This window comes from Pavona decussata, unplaced genomic scaffold, assembly GCF_977016875.1.
Source record: "Pavona decussata unplaced genomic scaffold, jaPavDecu1.1 SCAFFOLD_2, whole genome shotgun sequence".
NCBI classification, from domain to species: domain Eukaryota; kingdom Metazoa; phylum Cnidaria; class Anthozoa; order Scleractinia; family Agariciidae; genus Pavona; species Pavona decussata.
The window spans coordinates 310708-334309 of NW_028145426.1; the positions used below are offsets into that span (position 1 = coordinate 310708).

Sequence of the window (23602 nt, forward strand, 5' to 3'; positions counted from 1 at the left end):
GGGGTTGACCAAATGAATATATAAATATAATATTCATATATTCATTGAATATTATATTCATATATTCATTCGGTCAACCCCGTAGGGAATAGCTCATAAAAAATTTATTGAATATTATTTTCATATATTCATTTGGTCAACCCCGTAGGGAATAGCTCATAAAAAATTTATTGAATATTATATTCATATATTCATTTGGTCAACCCCGTAGGGAATAGCTCATAAAAAATTGAAGGCCTGGGAGCATAACCGACTTATGTCGAATTTGAGCGCGGCTTTTGATTTCGCACGGATTTGTCCGAATTTTGGCTCTCCCTGGTTTGGAAAACATTTCGCGGTTTTACAATCGTGGTCAAAACTCCTTGAGAAAACCAAACACGAACAGAACAAAAACCACTTCCTTACTTCTCCCTCCCACCCCCTCCCCCTATGCGATGACAACCGAACACAGACAGCCAAAAAACCACTCACTTACTGTTTCTCCCTTCATAATTCTACCACAGTTACTTCTCCCTCCCCCCCTCCCCCTTATGCAATGTTGATGTGGGAAGTGATGCTTGACATGAAACTGTTCGTGACCCAAAAGACAACATTGAGTCAGGGGGAGGGGGAGGGGGATTTGGTAGTTTGCTTGTCTACAAGTGAACGCGCTTGGAAGGCAAATTTTTTTATAGGTTTTGTCCACGTCAGACTCGTTTTCCAAATTATCGGTAGGCTAAAAGTTTCCACTGTCCACGAGCCGTGTTTAGTCACACCAGTTGTTGTTGCTATAAGTAACGTTTGAGATGATATCATGGTTTGCTTTTGCGGGTTGTAACAAGCCCAAAATAGATCAAGGCAGTCGGGATAAACAACTTGCGTATCGTACTGGCTAGTTGGTTTCGCTTTTGTTTGGTGAAGTTTGTAAACGCACGACATCTATGGATCTTTTGAAAAGTTATGAAATTGACGAATGCAGTTCACAGGAACTGGTGGAAATGTTGTCCAAAGAATCCCTCCTTGGTAGTGATGAATGTGCCATGCCAAATTTTTCAATTCGATTATCAAATCCCGCGGGAGCATCAGAGACAAATCCCGCCATGTGCAAGGTGTTTTGCAAGCCTTAGTTGTGGTTTGCCAGGCTTGAAATTCGGTATGTAACGATTAACTTGACAATTTCAAGGCAATGATTCAATAAAAGTACGATTAACATAGATTTTCAACGGTTAACACCGACTGGTCGTGAAAAGAATAGATAGTCTTTACCTTTTAATAGAACTGCCGTTAATCGTTGTTAATCGTTGAAATGGCTACATGTCTTCCTGTTAATCGTGTAGAATGCTAGTATTTTGCGTTATCAAGAGTGATATGTCGACAAACGGGACAAAGCTGGATTTTACACCAGGAAATGGACACATTTTCTCTTGGAGAATGTAACTGTTTACATTTGGGACATTCCTGTCACGTACGTAGTAGTTTGTAACAGAATCAAATAAAAGCGTGACAGCATTCTTTTCGTTGCTTTCGCGAAAAATACCGCTTTCATGTGCCGTGTTTCAAAGACAACGAGTGTATATTGAATACAAGTATTTAATCCTCAGTGCATTGTCCTTTTGGTCATCCAGTGTCTATAATGTTACCAATATATATCTTTACAAGATGGTAAAATTTCTCAATGGCATTAAATAAATACGAAACACAAAGCGGCGTGAAAAAATACTGGACAATGGTTTTTAATAGAATTGCAGTTCACATGCAAAAGTTTGGACAAATCCGAGCTACATCGAAAAACGGGCTGAAATTCGACATAAGTCGGTTATGCTCCCAGCCCTTCAAATGTAAACAGTTACATTCTCCAAGAGAAAATGTGTCCATTTCCTGGCGTAAAATCCAGCTTTGTCCAGTTTGTCGACATGTCACTCTTGATAACGCAAAATACTAGCATTCTACACGATTAACAGGAAGACATGTAGCCATTTCAACGATTACATGTAACAACGATTGAGAACGATTAACGGCAGTTCTATTAAAAGGTAAAGACTATCTATTCTTTTTATGACCAGTCGGTGTTAACCGTTGAAAATCTATGTTAATCGTACTTTTATTGAATCATTGCCTTGAAATTGTCAAGTTAATCATTACATACTGAATTTCAAGCCTGGCAAACCACAACTAAGGCTTGCAAAACACCTTGCATATGGTGGGATTTGTCTCTGATGCTCCCGCGGGATTTGATAATCGAATTGAAAAATTCGCCACGGCACAGTCATCACTACCAAGGAGGGATTCTTTGGACAACATTTCCACCAGTTCCTGTGAACTGCATTCGTCAATTTCATAACTTTTCAAAAGATCCATAGATGTCGTGCGTTTACAAACTTCACCAAACAAAAGCGAAACCAACTAGCCAGTACGATACGCAAGTTGTTTATCCCGACTGCCTTGATCTATTTTGGGCTTGTTACAACCCGCAAAAGCAAACCATGATATCATCTCAAAACGTTACTTAATTTAGCAACAACAACTGGTGCGACTAAACACGGCTCGTGGACAGTGGAAACTTTTAGCCTACTGATAATTTGGAAAACGAGTCTGACGTGGACAAGACCTATAAAAAAATTTGCCTTCCAAGCACGTTCACTTGTAGACAAGCAAACTACCAAATCCCCCTCCCCCCCCCCCCCCCCCCAACTAAATGTTGTCTTTTGGGTCACGAACAGTTTCCTGGCAAGCATCGCTTCTTACATCAACATTGCATAAGGGGGAGGGGGGAGGGAGAAGTAACTGTGATAGAATTATGAAGGGAGAAACAGTAAGTGAGTGGTTTTTTGGCTGTCTGTGTTCGGTTGTCATTGCATAGGGGGAGGGGGTGGGAGGGAGAAGTAAGGAAGTGGTTTTTGTTCTGTTCGTGTTTGGTTTTCTCAAGGAGTTTTGTCCACGATTGTAAAACCGCGAAATGTTTTCCAAACCAGGGAGAGCCAAAATTCGGACAAATCTGTGCGAAATCGAAAGCCGCGCTAAAATTCGACATAAGTCAGTTATGCTCTCAGACGTTCATTTAATTAATGCATGTAGTTCTGTACTTAGTTTTTCACCAAAAGACTGAATATAAATTTAAAACATGAGGAATTTTTAGCATATTTACTTAAAATGCAATGAGCAACCATCACAAATGAGGAACAGATCCTTTTAATCCTCTGTAGATATTTTCTTTTTTTATATGACTTGTGTACAGGTCTTTTCACTAGAGTTGGTTCACTTTTTAGCAAAAAGTATAAATACTCTAGACTATTAAACTCTCTGTGAGTCATAGCCGTTTGCTAAAAGAAAATTATAGAACTCTACAGCTGTACAGTAACACGATAAGCAGTTTTTGTGCTAAAATAGAGCTTTAATATTTGGACTAGCAATTTTGATTTCAAGTTCAATTATATTAAATGTCACATAATTGCATAAAATGCTTAAATGTTTTATTGTACTGACTAAAATGTAATTTGATCTTACCAATAACTATAGTATCCTAAATAGATACAAATTCATACTAAAAGAGACTTTTTTTTGTATTTCAGAGGGACACATATCTTTGTACAGCTGTCCAGCTGTCCCCTCAAAAACAGTACATTGGTAGGTTTATACAATGTGTTTTTTAGTGAAAAGAAGTTCAAGTCCAATACCTGTATGCAATTGGAATTATTAGTGCATAGATCACACTGTATAATGCACTTTTGAGAATGGTGCCTGCTCTTGCTACAGTGCACACACACATTAATCACAAATCTTCAGTTGGTCCAACAAACTCTGATTTCTTAAAGGGACAGTATCATGTGCGATATCATGATTTTGGGCAAAAATTCACTAAATTCACTAAATTTCTAAATCACTAATTTAAAGAAATATTAATTATAATAGTGATTCTACTGCTCAAGACGAAAGGTTGAACCAAAATATAGTACAACGGATTTTAATTGTGTTACAACAGTGAAAATTGAAAACGTCGGCCCAACATTTCCAAATTTGAACCCATTTTTATTTTGGTCATCTGTCAGCCAAAATATCCGTGGATAGTTTCTTTGCATTCTGATAGTCTTTTAATGGAATTTTGGTCTTTATATCTTGGCTGCTATCAACCAAATAGCGTCTTTTCGATTTTCAATGTGTTACTAAAATTGGCATGATACTGTCTGTTTAAGGATGGTGTCTACTTATTCAAAGGTATTTTTGGGCAGTTTATCAGTCCCGTCTGGGAAAAAGAAGGGCTTAATACCAAGGGTTTATATTGAAATCCAAAATGAAAATTACATTTTTCAAAGATAATTTAATGCAGGCTTCAATTTGGAAAAAATCTCATGCATTGTTATGATTATTGTTGCATTTAATTACACTGTGTCTCTGAAAAATGCAGGGTTACCCTCAGTTTTCCTCTTGGATTTCAATAGGTCTTGCTAAGATCTAAAATAATTAGGAGGTACCGTCCTCAGGGGTGCTACACTGTACTTTATTGTGAAACTATTTAACTTACCTTAGCCAAAAAATGTGTGAATATTCAATTTCATTAGTAATTTTACCAGTGATATTAATTGGGAAAATAAAGAACAAGCTAATAAGCCAGTCAAGTTGCTTGATGATTGTGTTGCAGTTCCTGTGCGAAAGCTCGCTCTTGTTTAAAAATGGTAGATTTTTCAAAATTAATACTCTGACAGTATAGTCATGTATGTTAGCAAAAATGGATATTATTTTGCATACTGTGAGCGACTAATATTTACATGTTCCAAATCGATCCCTATGAGTTTCTGCTTAGGTAGTCATACATCAATCATGCAAAAGTCATGTACATGTACCATTCGGCAGGTATGCATGTACATGGATGGTGATCAATTAAGAATTGCTGAGATACAATACCGTTCAGTTAATGTTTTCAGAATTAGGGCATTTTCAAAATTATCTCATTCTGTGTAATGTAACTGAATAGATACATAGCAAAAATAATTATAGTATTTATTTGTGAAACACTGACACACACACAATGCTTTCAACAGTTCAATTTGAGCCAAGTGCCTCACGAAAGACAGCACATCACATGTTGCTCTTTGGATGTAGCCTGCCTGGATCTAGTAGTCCCAGCTGGTAAGGAGTGAATAATTTTTGCTAAAAGCAAATTAAAACAAGTTCCCATAATGATTCAATCTGTTGGAATGTGAGGTTTTTGTATTTATTACTTGGGCAGAGCCCAAGGTATAAAATAGGATTTTTTTGTAAGTCTCAAATGGCAAATAGGGGTTTACTGTGCGCGCGTTACGTATTGGGCGAGTTTGGGCCTGTTATAGCCTGCTACTTAATTTCTGTCGAGGGATCGTGAAGGTAGACTGTGAACAGGCTCCTAAGTGGGGTATAGGGCGAAAAGGAAGATCGGCAAGCCGGCCGAGTGGAGCACAGTACACTTGGGAGCCTTTTCACAGGCTATTGCGAGCGTGACAAAGTTTAAGTTGTCGTTCTGTTAAAATGAATGGTATGGGTACGAAGTAATATTCGTAAACTTCGCAGGTAATAGTTTTGATATGTAAGAAACTGGTGTTCGCGAGTGGCGGTGATCATTTTCTGGAAAGTAAAGAACAATTTCAGTCGTTGCTAAATGTGGAGCATCAAGAGCTCCAGGGTGTTGTGTGATTCAACCAAGTTACTAGTATCATCAGTGGACAAAATTAAAAATCCACAGTGTAGTCGTCTGGTAGGCCCATTGGATTGGAACAAATTTAAAATAGTGTTGGATCGACGGATTTGGCCAAAATATAGCACAGATCGGCGGATTTGCATACCCATTCATCCCCCTCTGTTAGGGTGGAAAGGTATTCACACAAATACTCCTCTGTCTCCAAAATTCATCATTTCCACTGGAACCACAAAGTACTCCTTTGTCGCCAAAATTCATCATTATCTTAGATACACTTCATGGGTACAAAATCCAACATGTTTAGTAAGGGAGTAATGTTTTATTTTGTTTTTTCATCCTTTGCGTGACATTTTCGGTTGAACTATGTCACGTTTATTTCAAATACAAAGTGATGCCTAATAGACTCTCAGTGATTCTTTTATCGTTCACTGTCATCAAAGACTGAACTAACGTGCATGCTCAGATACTCCTAATACAACGACGCCTAAGTACACGCTCTCACAGTGTCTTGTTAACCAATCTATGCCCTAAGTAGGGGTCATAAATAAATTATTGTTGATGCTTTAAGCACCAAGATTAATCAGATCCCTCTTGTCCTCTCAATGATTACAGAGGCATTGTATGGGGAGACAAAACAATGTTTTTATGTTTTAAATTATTTTGTTTTTGTCAAATTATAAATGCAAATCATTAAGAATTGTTTTTTTTTCTGCAGGGATTGTAAAAGTGGACCATATACAGAATGTCTGGAGTCACAAGAAATTCTTTATGCCTGGGCAAAGGACGCTCCTCCAAAATATTTACCCAAAGGTAAGAAAATGTACTGCCAAGGCATGACCCCCTCGCTGACTGTGCATTGGTTAATCCATGGCATCAAGACTCAGTATAAGGACTACTGGAATCCAAAAAGAAAATTGGGGGTAGCAGTTCATTTTTTGGATATAATTGAAGGGCTGGGAGCATAACCGCCTTATGTCGAATTTCAGCCCGTTTTTCGATGTAGCTCGGATTTGTGCAAACTTTTGCATGTCAACTGCGATGGGATTGAAAACCATTGTCCAGTATTTTTTCACGCCGCTTTGTGTTTCGTATTAATGCTATTGAGAAACTTTACCATCTTGTAAAGATATATCGGTAACATTATAGACACTGGATGACCAAAAGGACAATGCACTGAGGATTAAATACTTGTATTCAATATACACTCGTTGTCTTTGAAACACGGCACACGAAAGCGGTGTTGTTCGCGGGAGGAACGAAAAGAATGCTGTCACGCTTTTATTTGATTCTGTTACAAACTACTACGTACGTGACAGGAATGTCCGAAATGTAAACAGTTACATCCTCCAAGAGAAAATGTGTCCATTTCCTGGCGTAAAATCCAGCTTTGTCCCGTTTGTCGACATATCACTCTTCATAACGCAAAATACTAGCATTCTACACGATTAACAGGAAGACATGTAGCCATTTCAACGATTAACAACGATTAACAACGATTAACGGCAGTTCTATTAAAAGGTAAAGACTATCTATTCTTTTTACGGGCAGTCGGTGTTAACCGTTGAAAATCTATGTTAATCGTACTTTTATTGAATCATTGCCTTGAAATTGTCAAGTTAATCGTTACATACCGAATTTCAAGCCTGGCAAACCACAACTAAGGCTTGCAAAACACCTTGCACATGGCGGGATTTGTCTCTGATGCTCCCGCGGGATTTGATAATCGAATTGAAAAATTCATCACGGCACAGTCATCACTACCAAGGAAGGATTCTTTGGACAACATTTCCACCAGTTCCTGTGAACTGCATTCCTCAATTTCATAACCTTTCAAGAGATCCATAGATGTCGGTGCGTTTACAAACTTCACCAAACAAAAGCGAAACCAACTAGCCAGTACGATACGCAAGTTGTTTATCCCGACTGCCTTGATCTATTTTCGGCTTGTTACAACCCGCAAAAGCAAACCATGATATCATCTCAAACGTTACTTATAGAAACAACAACTGGTGCGACTAAACACGGCTCGTGGACAGTGGAAACTTTTAGCCTACCGATAATTTGGAAAACGAGTCTGACGTGGACAAAACCTATAAAAAATTTGCCTTCCAAGCGCGTTCACTTGTAGACAAGCAAACTACCAAATACCCCTCCCCCTCCCCCTCCCCCTGACTCAATGTTGTCTTTTGGGTCACGAACAGTTTCCTGGCAAGCATCACTTCCCACATCAACATTGCATAAGGGGGAGGGGGGAAGGGGGAAGTAACAGTTGTAGAATTATGAAGGGAGAAACAGTAAGTGAGTGGTTTTTTGGCTGTCTGTGTTCGGTTCTCATTGCATAGGGGGAGGGGGTGGGAGGGAGAAGTAAGCAAGTGGTTTTTGTTCTGTTCGTGTTTGGTTTTCTCAAGGAGTTTTGTCCACGATTGTAAAACCGTGAAATGTTTTCCAAGCCAGGGAGAGCCAAAATTCGGACAAATCCGTGCGAAATCGAAAGCCGCGCTAAAATTCGACATAAGGCGGTTATGCCCTCGGACCTTCATATGAGCTATTCCCTACGGGGTTGAGCAAATGAATATATGAATATAATATTCATAAAATTATGAGCTATTCCCTACGGGGTTGAGCAAATGAATATATGAATATAATATTCATAAAATTATGAGCTATTCCCTACGGGGTTGAGCAAATGAATATATGAATATAATATTCATAAATGAAGGGCTGGGAGCATAACCGCCTTATGTCGAATTTCAGCCCGTTTTTCGATGTAGCTCGGATTTGTGCAAACTTTTGCATGTCAACTGCAATGGGATTGAAAACCATTGTCCAGTATTTTTTCACGCCGCTTTGTGTTTCGTATTAATGCTATTGAGAAACTTTACCATCTTGTAAAGATATATCGGTAACATTATAGACACTGGATGACCAAAAGGACAATGCACTGAGGATTAAATACTTGTATTCAATATACACTCGTTGTCTTTGAAACACGGCACACGAAAGCGGTGTTGTTCGCGGGAGGAACGAAAAGAATGCTGTCACGCTTTTATTTGATTCTGTTACAAACTACTACGTACGTGACAGGAATGTCCGAAATGTAAACAGTTACATCCTCCAAGAGAAAATGTGTCCATTTCCTGGCGTAAAATCCAGCTTTGTCCCGTTTGTCGACATATCACTCTTCATAACGCAAAATACTAGCATTCTACACGATTAACAGGAAGACATGTAGCCATTTCAACGATTAACAACGATTAACAACGATTAACGGCAGTTCTATTAAAAGGTAAAGACTATCTATTCTTTTTACGGGCAGTCGGTGTTAACCGTTGAAAATCTATGTTAATCGTACTTTTATTGAATCATTGCCTTGAAATTGTCAAGTTAATCGTTACATACCGAATTTCAAGCCTGGCAAACCACAACTAAGGCTTGCAAAACACCTTGCACATGGCGGGATTTGTCTCTGATGCTCCCGCGGGATTTGATAATCGAATTGAAAAATTCATCACGGCACAGTCATCACTACCAAGGAAGGATTCTTTGGACAACATTTCCACCAGTTCCTGTGAACTGCATTCCTCAATTTCATAACCTTTCAAGAGATCCATAGATGTCGGTGCGTTTACAAACTTCACCAAACAAAAGCGAAACCAACTAGCCAGTACGATACGCAAGTTGTTTATCCCGACTGCCTTGATCTATTTTCGGCTTGTTACAACCCGCAAAAGCAAACCATGATATCATCTCAAACGTTACTTATAGAAACAACAACTGGTGCGACTAAACACGGCTCGTGGACAGTGGAAACTTTTAGCCTACCGATAATTTGGAAAACGAGTCTGACGTGGACAAAACCTATAAAAAATTTGCCTTCCAAGCGCGTTCACTTGTAGACAAGCAAACTACCAAATACCCCTCCCCCTCCCCCTCCCCCTGACTCAATGTTGTCTTTTGGGTCACGAACAGTTTCCTGGCAAGCATCACTTCCCACATCAACATTGCATAAGGGGGAGGGGGGAAGGGGGAAGTAACAGTTGTAGAATTATGAAGGGAGAAACAGTAAGTGAGTGGTTTTTTGGCTGTCTGTGTTCGGTTCTCATTGCATAGGGGGAGGGGGTGGGAGGGAGAAGTAAGCAAGTGGTTTTTGTTCTGTTCGTGTTTGGTTTTCTCAAGGAGTTTTGTCCACGATTGTAAAACCGTGAAATGTTTTCCAAGCCAGGGAGAGCCAAAATTCGGACAAATCCGTGCGAAATCGAAAGCCGCGCTAAAATTCGACATAAGGCGGTTATGCCCTCGGACCTTCATATGAGCTATTCCCTACGGGGTTGAGCAAATGAATATATGAATATAATATTCATAAAATTATGAGCTATTCCCTACGGGGTTGAGCAAATGAATATATGAATATAATATTCATAAATGAAGGGCTGGGAGCATAACCGCCTTATGTCGAATTTCAGCCCGTTTTTCGATGTAGCTCGGATTTGTGCAAACTTTTGCATGTCAACTGCAATGGGATTGAAAACCATTGTCCAGTATTTTTTCACGCCGCTTTGTGTTTCGTATTAATGCTATTGAGAAACTTTACCATCTTGTAAAGATATATCGGTAACATTATAGACACTGGATGACCAAAAGGACAATGCACTGAGGATTAAATACTTGTATTCAATATACACTCGTTGTCTTTGAAACACGGCACACGAAAGCGGTGTTGTTCGCGGGAGGAACGAAAAGAATGCTGTCACGCTTTTATTTGATTCTGTTACAAACTACTACGTACGTGACAGGAATGTCCGAAATGTAAACAGTTACATCCTCCAAGAGAAAATGTGTCCATTTCCTGGCGTAAAATCCAGCTTTGTCCCGTTTGTCGACATATCACTCTTCATAACGCAAAATACTAGCATTCTACACGATTAACAGGAAGACATGTAGCCATTTCAACGATTAACAACGATTAACAACGATTAACGGCAGTTCTATTAAAAGGTAAAGACTATCTATTCTTTTTACGGGCAGTCGGTGTTAACCGTTGAAAATCTATGTTAATCGTACTTTTATTGAATCATTGCCTTGAAATTGTCAAGTTAATCGTTACATACCGAATTTCAAGCCTGGCAAACCACAACTAAGGCTTGCAAAACACCTTGCACATGGCGGGATTTGTCTCTGATGCTCCCGCGGGATTTGATAATCGAATTGAAAAATTCATCACGGCACAGTCATCACTACCAAGGAAGGATTCTTTGGACAACATTTCCACCAGTTCCTGTGAACTGCATTCCTCAATTTCATAACCTTTCAAGAGATCCATAGATGTCGGTGCGTTTACAAACTTCACCAAACAAAAGCGAAACCAACTAGCCAGTACGATACGCAAGTTGTTTATCCCGACTGCCTTGATCTATTTTCGGCTTGTTACAACCCGCAAAAGCAAACCATGATATCATCTCAAACGTTACTTATAGAAACAACAACTGGTGCGACTAAACACGGCTCGTGGACAGTGGAAACTTTTAGCCTACCGATAATTTGGAAAACGAGTCTGACGTGGACAAAACCTATAAAAAATTTGCCTTCCAAGCGCGTTCACTTGTAGACAAGCAAACTACCAAATACCCCTCCCCCTCCCCCTCCCCCTGACTCAATGTTGTCTTTTGGGTCACGAACAGTTTCCTGGCAAGCATCACTTCCCACATCAACATTGCATAAGGGGGAGGGGGGAAGGGGGAAGTAACAGTTGTAGAATTATGAAGGGAGAAACAGTAAGTGAGTGGTTTTTTGGCTGTCTGTGTTCGGTTCTCATTGCATAGGGGGAGGGGGTGGGAGGGAGAAGTAAGCAAGTGGTTTTTGTTCTGTTCGTGTTTGGTTTTCTCAAGGAGTTTTGTCCACGATTGTAAAACCGTGAAATGTTTTCCAAGCCAGGGAGAGCCAAAATTCGGACAAATCCGTGCGAAATCGAAAGCCGCGCTAAAATTCGACATAAGGCGGTTATGCCCTCGGACCTTCATATGAGCTATTCCCTACGGGGTTGAGCAAATGAATATATGAATATAATATTCATAAAATTATGAGCTATTCCCTACGGGGTTGAGCAAATGAATATATGAATATAATATTCATAAATGAAGGGCTGGGAGCATAACCGCCTTATGTCGAATTTCAGCCCGTTTTTCGATGTAGCTCGGATTTGTGCAAACTTTTGCATGTCAACTGCAATGGGATTGAAAACCATTGTCCAGTATTTTTTCACGCCGCTTTGTGTTTCGTATTAATGCTATTGAGAAACTTTACCATCTTGTAAAGATATATCGGTAACATTATAGACACTGGATGACCAAAAGGACAATGCACTGAGGATTAAATACTTGTATTCAATATACACTCGTTGTCTTTGAAACACGGCACACGAAAGCGGTGTTGTTCGCGGGAGGAACGAAAAGAATGCTGTCACGCTTTTATTTGATTCTGTTACAAACTACTACGTACGTGACAGGAATGTCCGAAATGTAAACAGTTACATCCTCCAAGAGAAAATGTGTCCATTTCCTGGCGTAAAATCCAGCTTTGTCCCGTTTGTCGACATATCACTCTTCATAACGCAAAATACTAGCATTCTACACGATTAACAGGAAGACATGTAGCCATTTCAACGATTAACAACGATTAACAACGATTAACGGCAGTTCTATTAAAAGGTAAAGACTATCTATTCTTTTTACGGGCAGTCGGTGTTAACCGTTGAAAATCTATGTTAATCGTACTTTTATTGAATCATTGCCTTGAAATTGTCAAGTTAATCGTTACATACCGAATTTCAAGCCTGGCAAACCACAACTAAGGCTTGCAAAACACCTTGCACATGGCGGGATTTGTCTCTGATGCTCCCGCGGGATTTGATAATCGAATTGAAAAATTCATCACGGCACAGTCATCACTACCAAGGAAGGATTCTTTGGACAACATTTCCACCAGTTCCTGTGAACTGCATTCCTCAATTTCATAACCTTTCAAGAGATCCATAGATGTCGGTGCGTTTACAAACTTCACCAAACAAAAGCGAAACCAACTAGCCAGTACGATACGCAAGTTGTTTATCCCGACTGCCTTGATCTATTTTCGGCTTGTTACAACCCGCAAAAGCAAACCATGATATCATCTCAAACGTTACTTATAGAAACAACAACTGGTGCGACTAAACACGGCTCGTGGACAGTGGAAACTTTTAGCCTACCGATAATTTGGAAAACGAGTCTGACGTGGACAAAACCTATAAAAAATTTGCCTTCCAAGCGCGTTCACTTGTAGACAAGCAAACTACCAAATACCCCTCCCCCTCCCCCTCCCCCTGACTCAATGTTGTCTTTTGGGTCACGAACAGTTTCCTGGCAAGCATCACTTCCCACATCAACATTGCATAAGGGGGAGGGGGGAAGGGGGAAGTAACAGTTGTAGAATTATGAAGGGAGAAACAGTAAGTGAGTGGTTTTTTGGCTGTCTGTGTTCGGTTCTCATTGCATAGGGGGAGGGGGTGGGAGGGAGAAGTAAGCAAGTGGTTTTTGTTCTGTTCGTGTTTGGTTTTCTCAAGGAGTTTTGTCCACGATTGTAAAACCGTGAAATGTTTTCCAAGCCAGGGAGAGCCAAAATTCGGACAAATCCGTGCGAAATCGAAAGCCGCGCTAAAATTCGACATAAGGCGGTTATGCCCTCGGACCTTCATATGAGCTATTCCCTACGGGGTTGAGCAAATGAATATATGAATATAATATTCATAAAATTATGAGCTATTCCCTACGGGGTTGAGCAAATGAATATATGAATATAATATTCATAAATGAAGGGCTGGGAGCATAACCGCCTTATGTCGAATTTCAGCCCGTTTTTCGATGTAGCTCGGATTTGTGCAAACTTTTGCATGTCAACTGCAATGGGATTGAAAACCATTGTCCAGTATTTTTTCACGCCGCTTTGTGTTTCGTATTAATGCTATTGAGAAACTTTACCATCTTGTAAAGATATATCGGTAACATTATAGACACTGGATGACCAAAAGGACAATGCACTGAGGATTAAATACTTGTATTCAATATACACTCATTGTCTTTGAAACACGGCACACGAAAGCGGTGTTGTTCGCGGGAGGAACGAAAAGAATGCTGTCACGCTTTTATTTGATTCTGTTACAAACTACTACGTACGTGACAGGAATGTCCGAAATGTAAACAGTTACATCCTCCAAGAGAAAATGTGTCCATTTCCTGGCGTAAAATCCAGCTTTGTCCCGTTTGTCGACATATCACTCTTCATAACGCAAAATACTAGCATTCTACACGATTAACAGGAAGACATGTAGCCATTTCAACGATTAACAACGATTAACAACGATTAACGGCAGTTCTATTAAAAGGTAAAGACTATCTATTCTTTTTACGGGCAGTCGGTGTTAACCGTTGAAAATCTATGTTAATCGTACTTTTATTGAATCATTGCCTTGAAATTGTCAAGTTAATCGTTACATACCGAATTTCAAGCCTGGCAAACCACAACTAAGGCTTGCAAAACACCTTGCACATGGCGGGATTTGTCTCTGATGCTCCCGCGGGATTTGATAATCGAATTGAAAAATTCATCACGGCACAGTCATCACTACCAAGGAAGGATTCTTTGGACAACATTTCCACCAGTTCCTGTGAACTGCATTCCTCAATTTCATAACCTTTCAAGAGATCCATAGATGTCGGTGCGTTTACAAACTTCACCAAACAAAAGCGAAACCAACTAGCCAGTACGATACGCAAGTTGTTTATCCCGACTGCCTTGATCTATTTTCGGCTTGTTACAACCCGCAAAAGCAAACCATGATATCATCTCAAACGTTACTTATAGAAACAACAACTGGTGCGACTAAACACGGCTCGTGGACAGTGGAAACTTTTAGCCTACCGATAATTTGGAAAACGAGTCTGACGTGGACAAAACCTATAAAAAATTTGCCTTCCAAGCGCGTTCACTTGTAGACAAGCAAACTACCAAATACCCCTCCCCCTCCCCCTCCCCCTGACTCAATGTTGTCTTTTGGGTCACGAACAGTTTCCTGGCAAGCATCACTTCCCACATCAACATTGCATAAGGGGGAGGGGGGAAGGGGGAAGTAACAGTTGTAGAATTATGAAGGGAGAAACAGTAAGTGAGTGGTTTTTTGGCTGTCTGTGTTCGGTTCTCATTGCATAGGGGGAGGGGGTGGGAGGGAGAAGTAAGCAAGTGGTTTTTGTTCTGTTCGTGTTTGGTTTTCTCAAGGAGTTTTGTCCACGATTGTAAAACCGTGAAATGTTTTCCAAGCCAGGGAGAGCCAAAATTCGGACAAATCCGTGCGAAATCGAAAGCCGCGCTAAAATTCGACATAAGGCGGTTATGCCCTCGGACCTTCAATTATTACAAGCAGCAAGTTTAGTCAATAATTCTAAAAGCTGTGAAATACAAACCAATGCACTGCCAAGGCAGTCATAGTCATAGTTACTGTACTTAGGGAGTGGACTCGATGATGTTGATCCCAGGCTCTCTCATCTTTGCCAAGTTGATGATGATGTCATCCACCTCTGCAAAATCTGCAGGAGACGCTAGATACACATCCAAAGATCCATTCATGCATTGATTGAACTGTACAATCTTGACTCCAATCTGTATTAGGAGTCATTCTTGCTACATTGAAAGCAATCAATTGAAGGGCTGAGAGCATAACCGCCTTATGTTGAATTTTAGCCCGGTTTTGGATCTCGCTCGGATTTGTCTGGTTTTGAAAACGTTTCGCGGTTTTACAATCGTGGACAAAACTCCTTGAGAAAACCAAACACGAACAGCACAAAAACCACTTGCTTACTATTAATTTTCTCTCTTGTTAATTCTACCACAGAACTTTAAATACTTCTCTCTCCCACCCCCTCCCCCTATGCAATGGCAACCAAAAAACCACTCACTTACTGTTTCTCTCTTCTTAATTCTACCACAGTTACTTCTCCCTCCCCCCCCCCCCTCCCCCTTATACAAATATGTTGATTTGGAAGGTGATGCTTGTCAGGAGACTGTTCGTTACCCTGAAAGGGGGGGGGGGGGGAAATGTGGTGGTTTGCTTTTTTACTAGTGAACGGGCTTGGAAGGGTAATGTTGTTAGAGATGTTGTCCACATCGTACTCGTCGGTTAAGAGGACTTGGACCAGGCGTTTTTGTTGTAAGGTGACCGTGCGTATTTAGGAAGTGGAAACATTGAAATGTAAGTCATGGCTTTCGGTCAGCCAAGTCGTATGGTGCATACATGTATTTTTGCTTTGTGCATTAACGAAGTCAAGAAAGTTACTCTTTTCAGCCGTAGATTATTAATGTGGCACAAATAGCTTTAGCGTGATTTCACCAAAATGCTAGTTTGTGGCAGGTACAAGATATATAATTTATCTTGCATACAATAAAAAAACATTGACTATAGTTGTCAAATTATAATGTTAATTTGTGTTTATGTTGCAACAGATGTTGGATTTGCAATTAGTGGAGATACTCAGATTAAGTATCTTGTGTTACAAGTGCATTATGCATCTGTGGATTCTTTCCAAGGTAAAAACAAAATATCAAAGTATTAATTATTCTGTATTTTAAGGAATCATTAAATTAATAATTTGACACTCCATCACCATTGTAACTTAAGAAAAAGCTCTGATTCTACAGTCAAGGTACAACAGGATTCTTACTGTCTCATGACCTTGCTCAGATCAAGTTTGCTATGATAATCATCATTTATTTTAATAATAATTTTACGTCAGCAACTCACACCTTCTGCCTATCTCTTTTTGTCGCCTTTAAGAGAGCTGACAAAGAGAAACAGACAAACAAGTGAAATGAAAGTCTGGTATCTACACTAAGAACGTCTAGTTTTTGATGCTCAGTGATAGGAGCATCTGAGACATTATGTTCGACACCATGAGTGTGTCTCCTGTTAGGACTTTTAATAATAATTATTGTCATCGTCATCGTCATCATCAACATTTATATAGTGCAAATTCTTCAAAACAAAAAACATTTAGTGTTCTACAATTAACTATACTTTTAAGTAGTTATGTAATTAAGTATGTACTTTAGTTACTTTATTTGTAGTTAGTAGTACCCCTTAAAAAAGGGGCAATGTCATGGAGATTTTGCTGTATCTAATTTATCAAAGCTACTGAAGCATTTAACATAGAAGCTATCCATGGTAAAAGATAACAAATATTACATGTAGGTTATGTTATATACTCGTAGGGTAATTGTTAATATTACTGAACCATGATTTTAATGTTAATCCATCAATACAAGTGTGTCTTTTCCCTATTCAAAGGCAAACTAAGAATCGCTGACACTGCCCCTTTAAAACACTTTATCTAAAACTCTTAATATTTAACTAACTACAACTGTATAATGCATTACATGTATAAAGCAATACAATATGCAGTTCCAGAAAAATATCCATACCACCCCATAGAAGACCTTCATCAGAAATTCCCAGGGGGAGGGGAGGCAGAGTATGAAGCTAAACTGGAATTTCCTGGGGGGAGGGCATGTGCAAACTAAAAACCTTCTGTGGCTGAGTACTGTATGGATACTTTCTGGAACTCACAATGAGATAAATATTAATCTAAAAACTAATTAACAAAATCAAATTTATACAATTGTATTAAATTTAGAAAGAACATTTAAAAGGTTTTAACATGCATCGCAATGCCATAATTTCTTTGTCTGCCATCTTATTTACCATTCAGATGGAGGAAAAGACTATTCTGGACTTATTCTTCACACCAGACAACACAGGTACAAAATACAGGCAATTAGAAGGCTGGAGTTCCATCGCTTATTCTATGGTATCCTCGTCACCTAAAACATTACAATAATTAACCTCATGGATGTAAGACGATTCATTAATACTCTATGAACAGTAATTATAATATTTTGTCACTTCAATCACTTAAAGAATCACTTCAATCACATTAATCACTTCAAGACTGTAGTTCATAATATTTGCTTGCTTCTTGCCAGCTGCAGTGAAGTTGCTGTTTTCAGACAGTACGTTGAGTTTTCAAAGATTTACAAGGATTGAAATACATTTAACTAAATAGAACACCTTATATATCATGTCCGATCGATCTGTTGAAAACATAATTCCATACCATATGAATAAAGCTCTACCCTTACAATGTAGCTTCATTCACATTTATTATCTTTCTTTTTTAAGCCTTCCATATCTAGGGGGGATTTATCTTCTCTGGGCTTTCAGTGGAACCATCCAACCAGAAACATCAGGTTGGTACTCAAGACTGTTGGAGCTCCCATCCAGTGAGACAGGTTGCACAACCTTGGAGATCTAAAATCTGTAGATTTTTCTTTGCATCCAGCACCCTTCTCTCCCCTCCCCCCCTCCCCCTTCCACCACCCTCAATCATTAAACCACAGAATCAACTCCCCAAAACTGACCCACCAACCCTTCCCCCCTGACAAGCACACACTTGCCCCAAAAAACTTGTGATGTCATCAGCCCTAGTTTCCAGCAGAAGGAACCCATTTCCTTTCAGTTGGTTTATGTCTTTACATATTGGGTGAGAGATGCACAAGAATGCACCAATGAACTGTACAACTGTCATTAATTTATTATTGGTAAATGTTGGGGTGGGTTAAAATCTCAGTTGAATACAAAAGAAAGATCAGAAGTCACTACTTTATCCAGGAGATTTGGTGGCATGTATACTGAAGGAGACTCAGGGAGATTCAATTGATCTGTATGCAGGATAGTTTAAGATAGTCCAGAGAGTAAATTGCATATTTTAATTTGGTGATGATACATGTAGTTTCAGTTAATAGGTCTGAGTTAAATTGGTGCCATAATTAACAACATAATACATCAGCCCAGTTATTCTGTAAATTACAATATTTAAGCTGAATCTATGGAACCTATGTTAATTGAATAAAGGTGCTTTTAAAATTTGGAGAATGTTAAATGCTAGAGGAGTTAGAAGAGTTTGCCTTTTCTGCTAATTTTTGATGGATATTGTTCCGCTTGTTGTTAACAAATAATTTTCATACAGGCATGTAGTGTTCAAAGGAAGGCAAGTCTTCTGTCAATCACTCTTTTCTGTGATGCTAAGTACAAGACTTTATAAGTACAGTGTACAACAAGTTTTTGTTGTTTTTTGTCAGGCGTGCATGTTGATGTGGCTTGCCGATACAAAGGTTCAGAACCAATGTTTGCTTTCGCTTTCCGAACTCATGCTCATGACCTTGGTAAGGTTATATCTTGCTCTTGGTTTCTATCGTGACATAGTCATTTGGTTATTTATTTTGTTGTCACTTTCCCTCACAGAAAGTAAGACCCTCACATGTTATCTTATCTTGTCAGCCATCTTGTACCCAAACATGATTTTTATGGTATATGGTTCACATTTAAGTCTTCTCAGTTATTATGAACTACATATTTAATACATGTAAGTAGCACATTGAAAGGAAAAAATTTGAAGAATGAGAATAAGACATCAATTTCTGGAACTCTGATGTTTTGATCATTGCAAAATTATGAGTAAATTTTTTCTTCACTAACTTATGAAAGGCATGTTTTCTGTGAGGTTGGGTATGGTTTGGGAGAACAAGGGTTACATGTGCAGTCCAAACCTGTGATACACTGGCCATGGACATACTCCTAGATAATCTAGCAAACATGGACAATAAAAATTATGATCATACCCCTGACTAGTTCTACACACGGGTCAGATACATGTACATACTCTACCCTAGCGCGGAGACTACAGCTGTACATTGTATGTAAACCAAGAGATAGGTTCTTGGTTGGGCCATTAGCTTGGTTTCAAGTTGTTTTCTTACCAGGGCCAGCTATTCTCCACTACTCTTTCATACACCCAAAATAAAAATTTCCACTACTTTACATTTCAAGTACTGCATGGGCTTTATTATTACTCTAATTTATTTGCCACGAAAACTTTGCAGCAACAGTCATCACTGGTTATAGAATCCGTGATGGTGTTTGGACGTTGCTTGGCAAGGGAGACCCTCAAGCTCCGCAGGTAATGCAGTGTTGGTATTCCTGTTATCTTTGCTGTTTTTCTGACTAGAGCTACATTGGCTCAATCTCAAAAGCTATACATGTACACCCTGCAGTACATTGTGTAGTATTAAAAATAGACCCATACTCCCCACCACCACCCCCACAGACAGGATTGGAAATTCCATGGGGGTGGGGGGAGGGTCTCATAAAAGCCCAGATTTTTTTTGTGCACAAACTGCTTAGTCCAAAAAAAAAAATCAGACATTGCCTCAAAGATCTTGCCAAGTGACCCCAATTAATCTCTACTTAAGGACGGTGCCTACTATTGTTACTGCGCATACGTTCTGCGCATCGCGAGATACTCGGGTTTCCTATGGGTGGTGCCTACTAATACAGGAATATTTTTGCGCGGTTTAAAACTATACGGAGAAAGCAGAACTTACCAAATGCTTTTGGTATCTCAAAAAAAAATTGGGGGTAACCATGCATTTTTCAGAGATAATTAAGCTTCAATTTATGGAAAAATCCCATACATTGCTTTATATTTTGGCGTTTTTTGGAGATATTAATGTTTAATTATCTCTGAAAAAAGCGTGGTTACCCCCAATTTTCTTTTTGGATTCCAAAAGCCCTTGCTAAGATCTGCATTTCTCGCATAGTCATAAACTGGACAAAAATACTTCGGTATTAGTAGGCACCGTCCTTAAATTATTCAAAATATTATTGGCAACCATGTATGTCAAAACTCCATTTTTTTACCTCAGAAAGCCTCTTTGGACTTGAGTAAACTATGTACTAAGCCACTGACTGATCTTCTGGGCACCTCTACTAGCCTTTGCTATTAATACCTTTGGGTTTGTGAAATTTTTGTACTAATGTGAAAATTAGTGAAGAAAAGTTGTTGTTGGTATTATTGCCATTCTCATGTATGTTATCGGGGCATCTTGGTTGAAAAGGTCAGGACTCAAATATATGATTAAATGATTTGCAGACCAATGTCTGATCAGAAAAGTTTTGAAGGGACACCTGTTAAGTGAGAGTCTGCTTTCACTGGCATTGTTTTTGTTTGTTTGTTTTAATAATATCTGTTTATTTTTTCACAAGCTAAATTACTCCTCTTAAACCATTAATTTTTTTTATAATAAATGCTCTTTTTTAATCGACTAGAGCTTTCCTACAACACTAAGAGTGAGAAAAGAATCCAGCACTATATATAATAGTCTGGGAAATATTATTTTAATTTTAAAGAAAAACACAACACTTTTTAAGTTTGAAAACATACGATGATCAGAGAGTTTTAGATTTACTTTAAAACCCTCTGACAGTGTTCAACTCTCATGTCGTCACGCATTCCTTTATTGTTGTTCTTACTCTTCATTTGCATTTCTGGTTAGTGTTATATATTTAGTCACAATTCAATTCTGTAACTTATGTCGGAACTGGCGATGGCTGTTGTATTACAGACAAAACATGTTCCAAAATTAGAAAGTGTTCTGGTTTTTGTTTGTTTGTTTGTTTTGTTTGTTTTGTTTGTTTTGTTGTTGTTTTTTTTTTTAATAAACTTATTTCCTGTTATCCAGATCTTTTGGAAGTGTCATTTTAGAGCTAAGTCAACACAATCATTATTTTTTTCCAGGCATTTTATGCCATGGACGCAACAGTTCAGATAAAGGCAGGTGACATCCTGGTAAGACTGCGTTTTAGCTCTAAACATGTCGCTGACTTTAAGCTAACAAAGTTTTGCAGAGACATACATGTACATGCCAAGGCTGTAGATAAACCACATTCGTTGTAAATGGCTGAGCTGCAGATCATTTCAGTGGCTCAAGTTTATAAGGATATGTTTGGATATTTTCTTGATTTTCTGTCAAACTTGTGCTGTAAGTAATGGTGACTCCATCAATGAAAACACATGTTGCTTGTGGCTATCAAAGTTTTATCAAATATGGTTGACCTAATGCTCTTATTTACATTAAAAAAATTATAGTAAAAAGCCAACGTTTCTGCATCATCATGATGCCATTATCAAGCCTAACTTACAAATTATGTGACAATGGCATGAGGATGATGCCGAAACATTTGCTTTTTACTATAAATTTTGCTTGTTTATGCATAAGCAAATCGCTTCTAATATTGACATACGTGTTGAGAAATTCAAGCTTAATAAAATTATGCACAAATTGTATGCTTTCACAGCTACAGTGCACTGACGTTATTTTACTGCATTCACTCAACACAGGCTGCCCGTTGTACATATGATTCAAAGGGACACAATATACATCAAGCTGTTCACATGGGGTAAGGAAAGTCTAATGTTCATGAGGCCTAAGTGCATAGCAACAAATATTACTTCATCAATTGTCAATTTGCTACCAATTAATTTTACTACAACTTTTGTAGCGTATTGAAGTGATCAAGAGTGTTCATACAGGCTTTAGGTCTATGAGATGTTTTCGTTTAGTACATTTTTTTACACATTTCTTTGTTCAAAGTATTGTTGCTAGGTTCATGAACTTGTTCCCTTGGATATCGAGAACCAAACAGAAAAAGAATCATGATAATACCAATGTTATTTCATTGTCAACTAATATAATTCGATGTTAGTACAAAGAAGTCAAATTAGCTAGGTTTGCAGTTAGCCTCGCAAGCATGTAAAAGAGTCAACACAAAGCAATGTCAGTAGTTCCCAAACAACCCAAAAAAACTTTGTAAATAAACCATTTATAGGCAAAATACAAATATGCAATTTACACCAGGTTAGCAGCTCTTTACATCTACTCTAAAAATGATCTTGTGTACACAACGCAACACATTTAAGAGTACTTGACATTTTGTGGATTTGCTGTGTTGTTTGCATTGGTTTCAACTGTAGCTCGTCACACAATCTTTAGGGAGGAAAGATTGCTTGACGAGCCAAGAGGGCGTCTGCCAGAGAGGCTATTTCAATTGAGCACTGCAGAGTGATTATTGTGATTTTGATTTTATGACTCATATTTGAAAATTACCCTTTCTTTATGGTGAAAAAATGAGTGTCACTTTATTATATAAACATTGAGTGAAATTTATTGTAAAGTGCTCAGTTTTCTTCATTGTTATTTAAATTCCAGGTCATCTGGTCATGACGAAATGTGCAATTTTTACATCATGTACTATAGCAGTGCGGAGCGTCTGCAATATTCTGGTGGCGACTGTGGCGAACAGGATCATTCTGAAATTTTCAAAAAATTCCCACCAGGATCTGACACGCCTCTGGTGCATTCACATAACTTTAAAGATACTTCAAAACAAGTGGTGAACCCGGTCACTATCACTGCGACTGTACATGCCAAGATGCCGCAGGGAATTTCTCATGTTAAAGTTACACATATCACAAGCTCACGCAAAGAGGATGTTATTGATTCGTTGCAAACCAAAATCCAACCTGTAGTTCCTACTGTAAGTGGCATGATTGTGCCGTCTGAACCAGTAAAACCTCTAACGCAAGCTAGAGCTAATGAACAGCATTACCCAGAGCTGCATGTCGTTGCTGATTGGCCAATTTTAACAGCACTTGAACAATCTAAACTGGGACAAGTGACCGGTGTTTCAGTGGACTCCAAAGGACAAGTCATAGTGTTTCATCGTGGCGGCAGAATATGGGATGACAGGTGTGCCACAGTTTTGTTTTGTTGTTTTTGTTTTTGTTTTATCCATCAAGACTAATTTAGAACTAAAAAAAAAATATCACTTCATGTAAATATAAATCTTTTTCCATGCTGTCATTTTGTCTGAAAAACATGTACTAGCTGGTGTAGAGCTCGGTAAAAGCACTGTGGAAGCTGTCCAGGTCAAAAAAGGCTAATTTACATGTACCAATAAATCGACCGGTTTTAGCCCAATTT

At 38.7% G+C, this 23602-nt stretch overlaps 1 protein-coding gene across 1 annotated transcript in view; it reads left to right on the forward strand.

Annotated features, from left to right (window-relative positions):
• LOC146489846 (peptidyl-glycine alpha-amidating monooxygenase B-like) overlaps nt 1-23602 on the forward strand; it is a 41004-nt gene that overhangs the window by 7040 nt on the left and 10362 nt on the right. Inside the window, exons 2-12 of the mRNA XM_085109898.1 lie at nt 3549-3603; nt 5016-5103; nt 6363-6457; nt 16172-16255; nt 17434-17482; nt 17904-17971; nt 18863-18946; nt 19664-19740; nt 21358-21408; nt 21961-22019; nt 22829-23368. Of these exons, the coding sequence (XP_084966024.1) occupies nt 3549-3603; nt 5016-5103; nt 6363-6457; nt 16172-16255; nt 17434-17482; nt 17904-17971; nt 18863-18946; nt 19664-19740; nt 21358-21408; nt 21961-22019; nt 22829-23368 (1250 nt within the window). The remainder of the gene's footprint in view (nt 1-3548; nt 3604-5015; nt 5104-6362; nt 6458-16171; nt 16256-17433; nt 17483-17903; nt 17972-18862; nt 18947-19663; nt 19741-21357; nt 21409-21960; nt 22020-22828; nt 23369-23602) is intronic.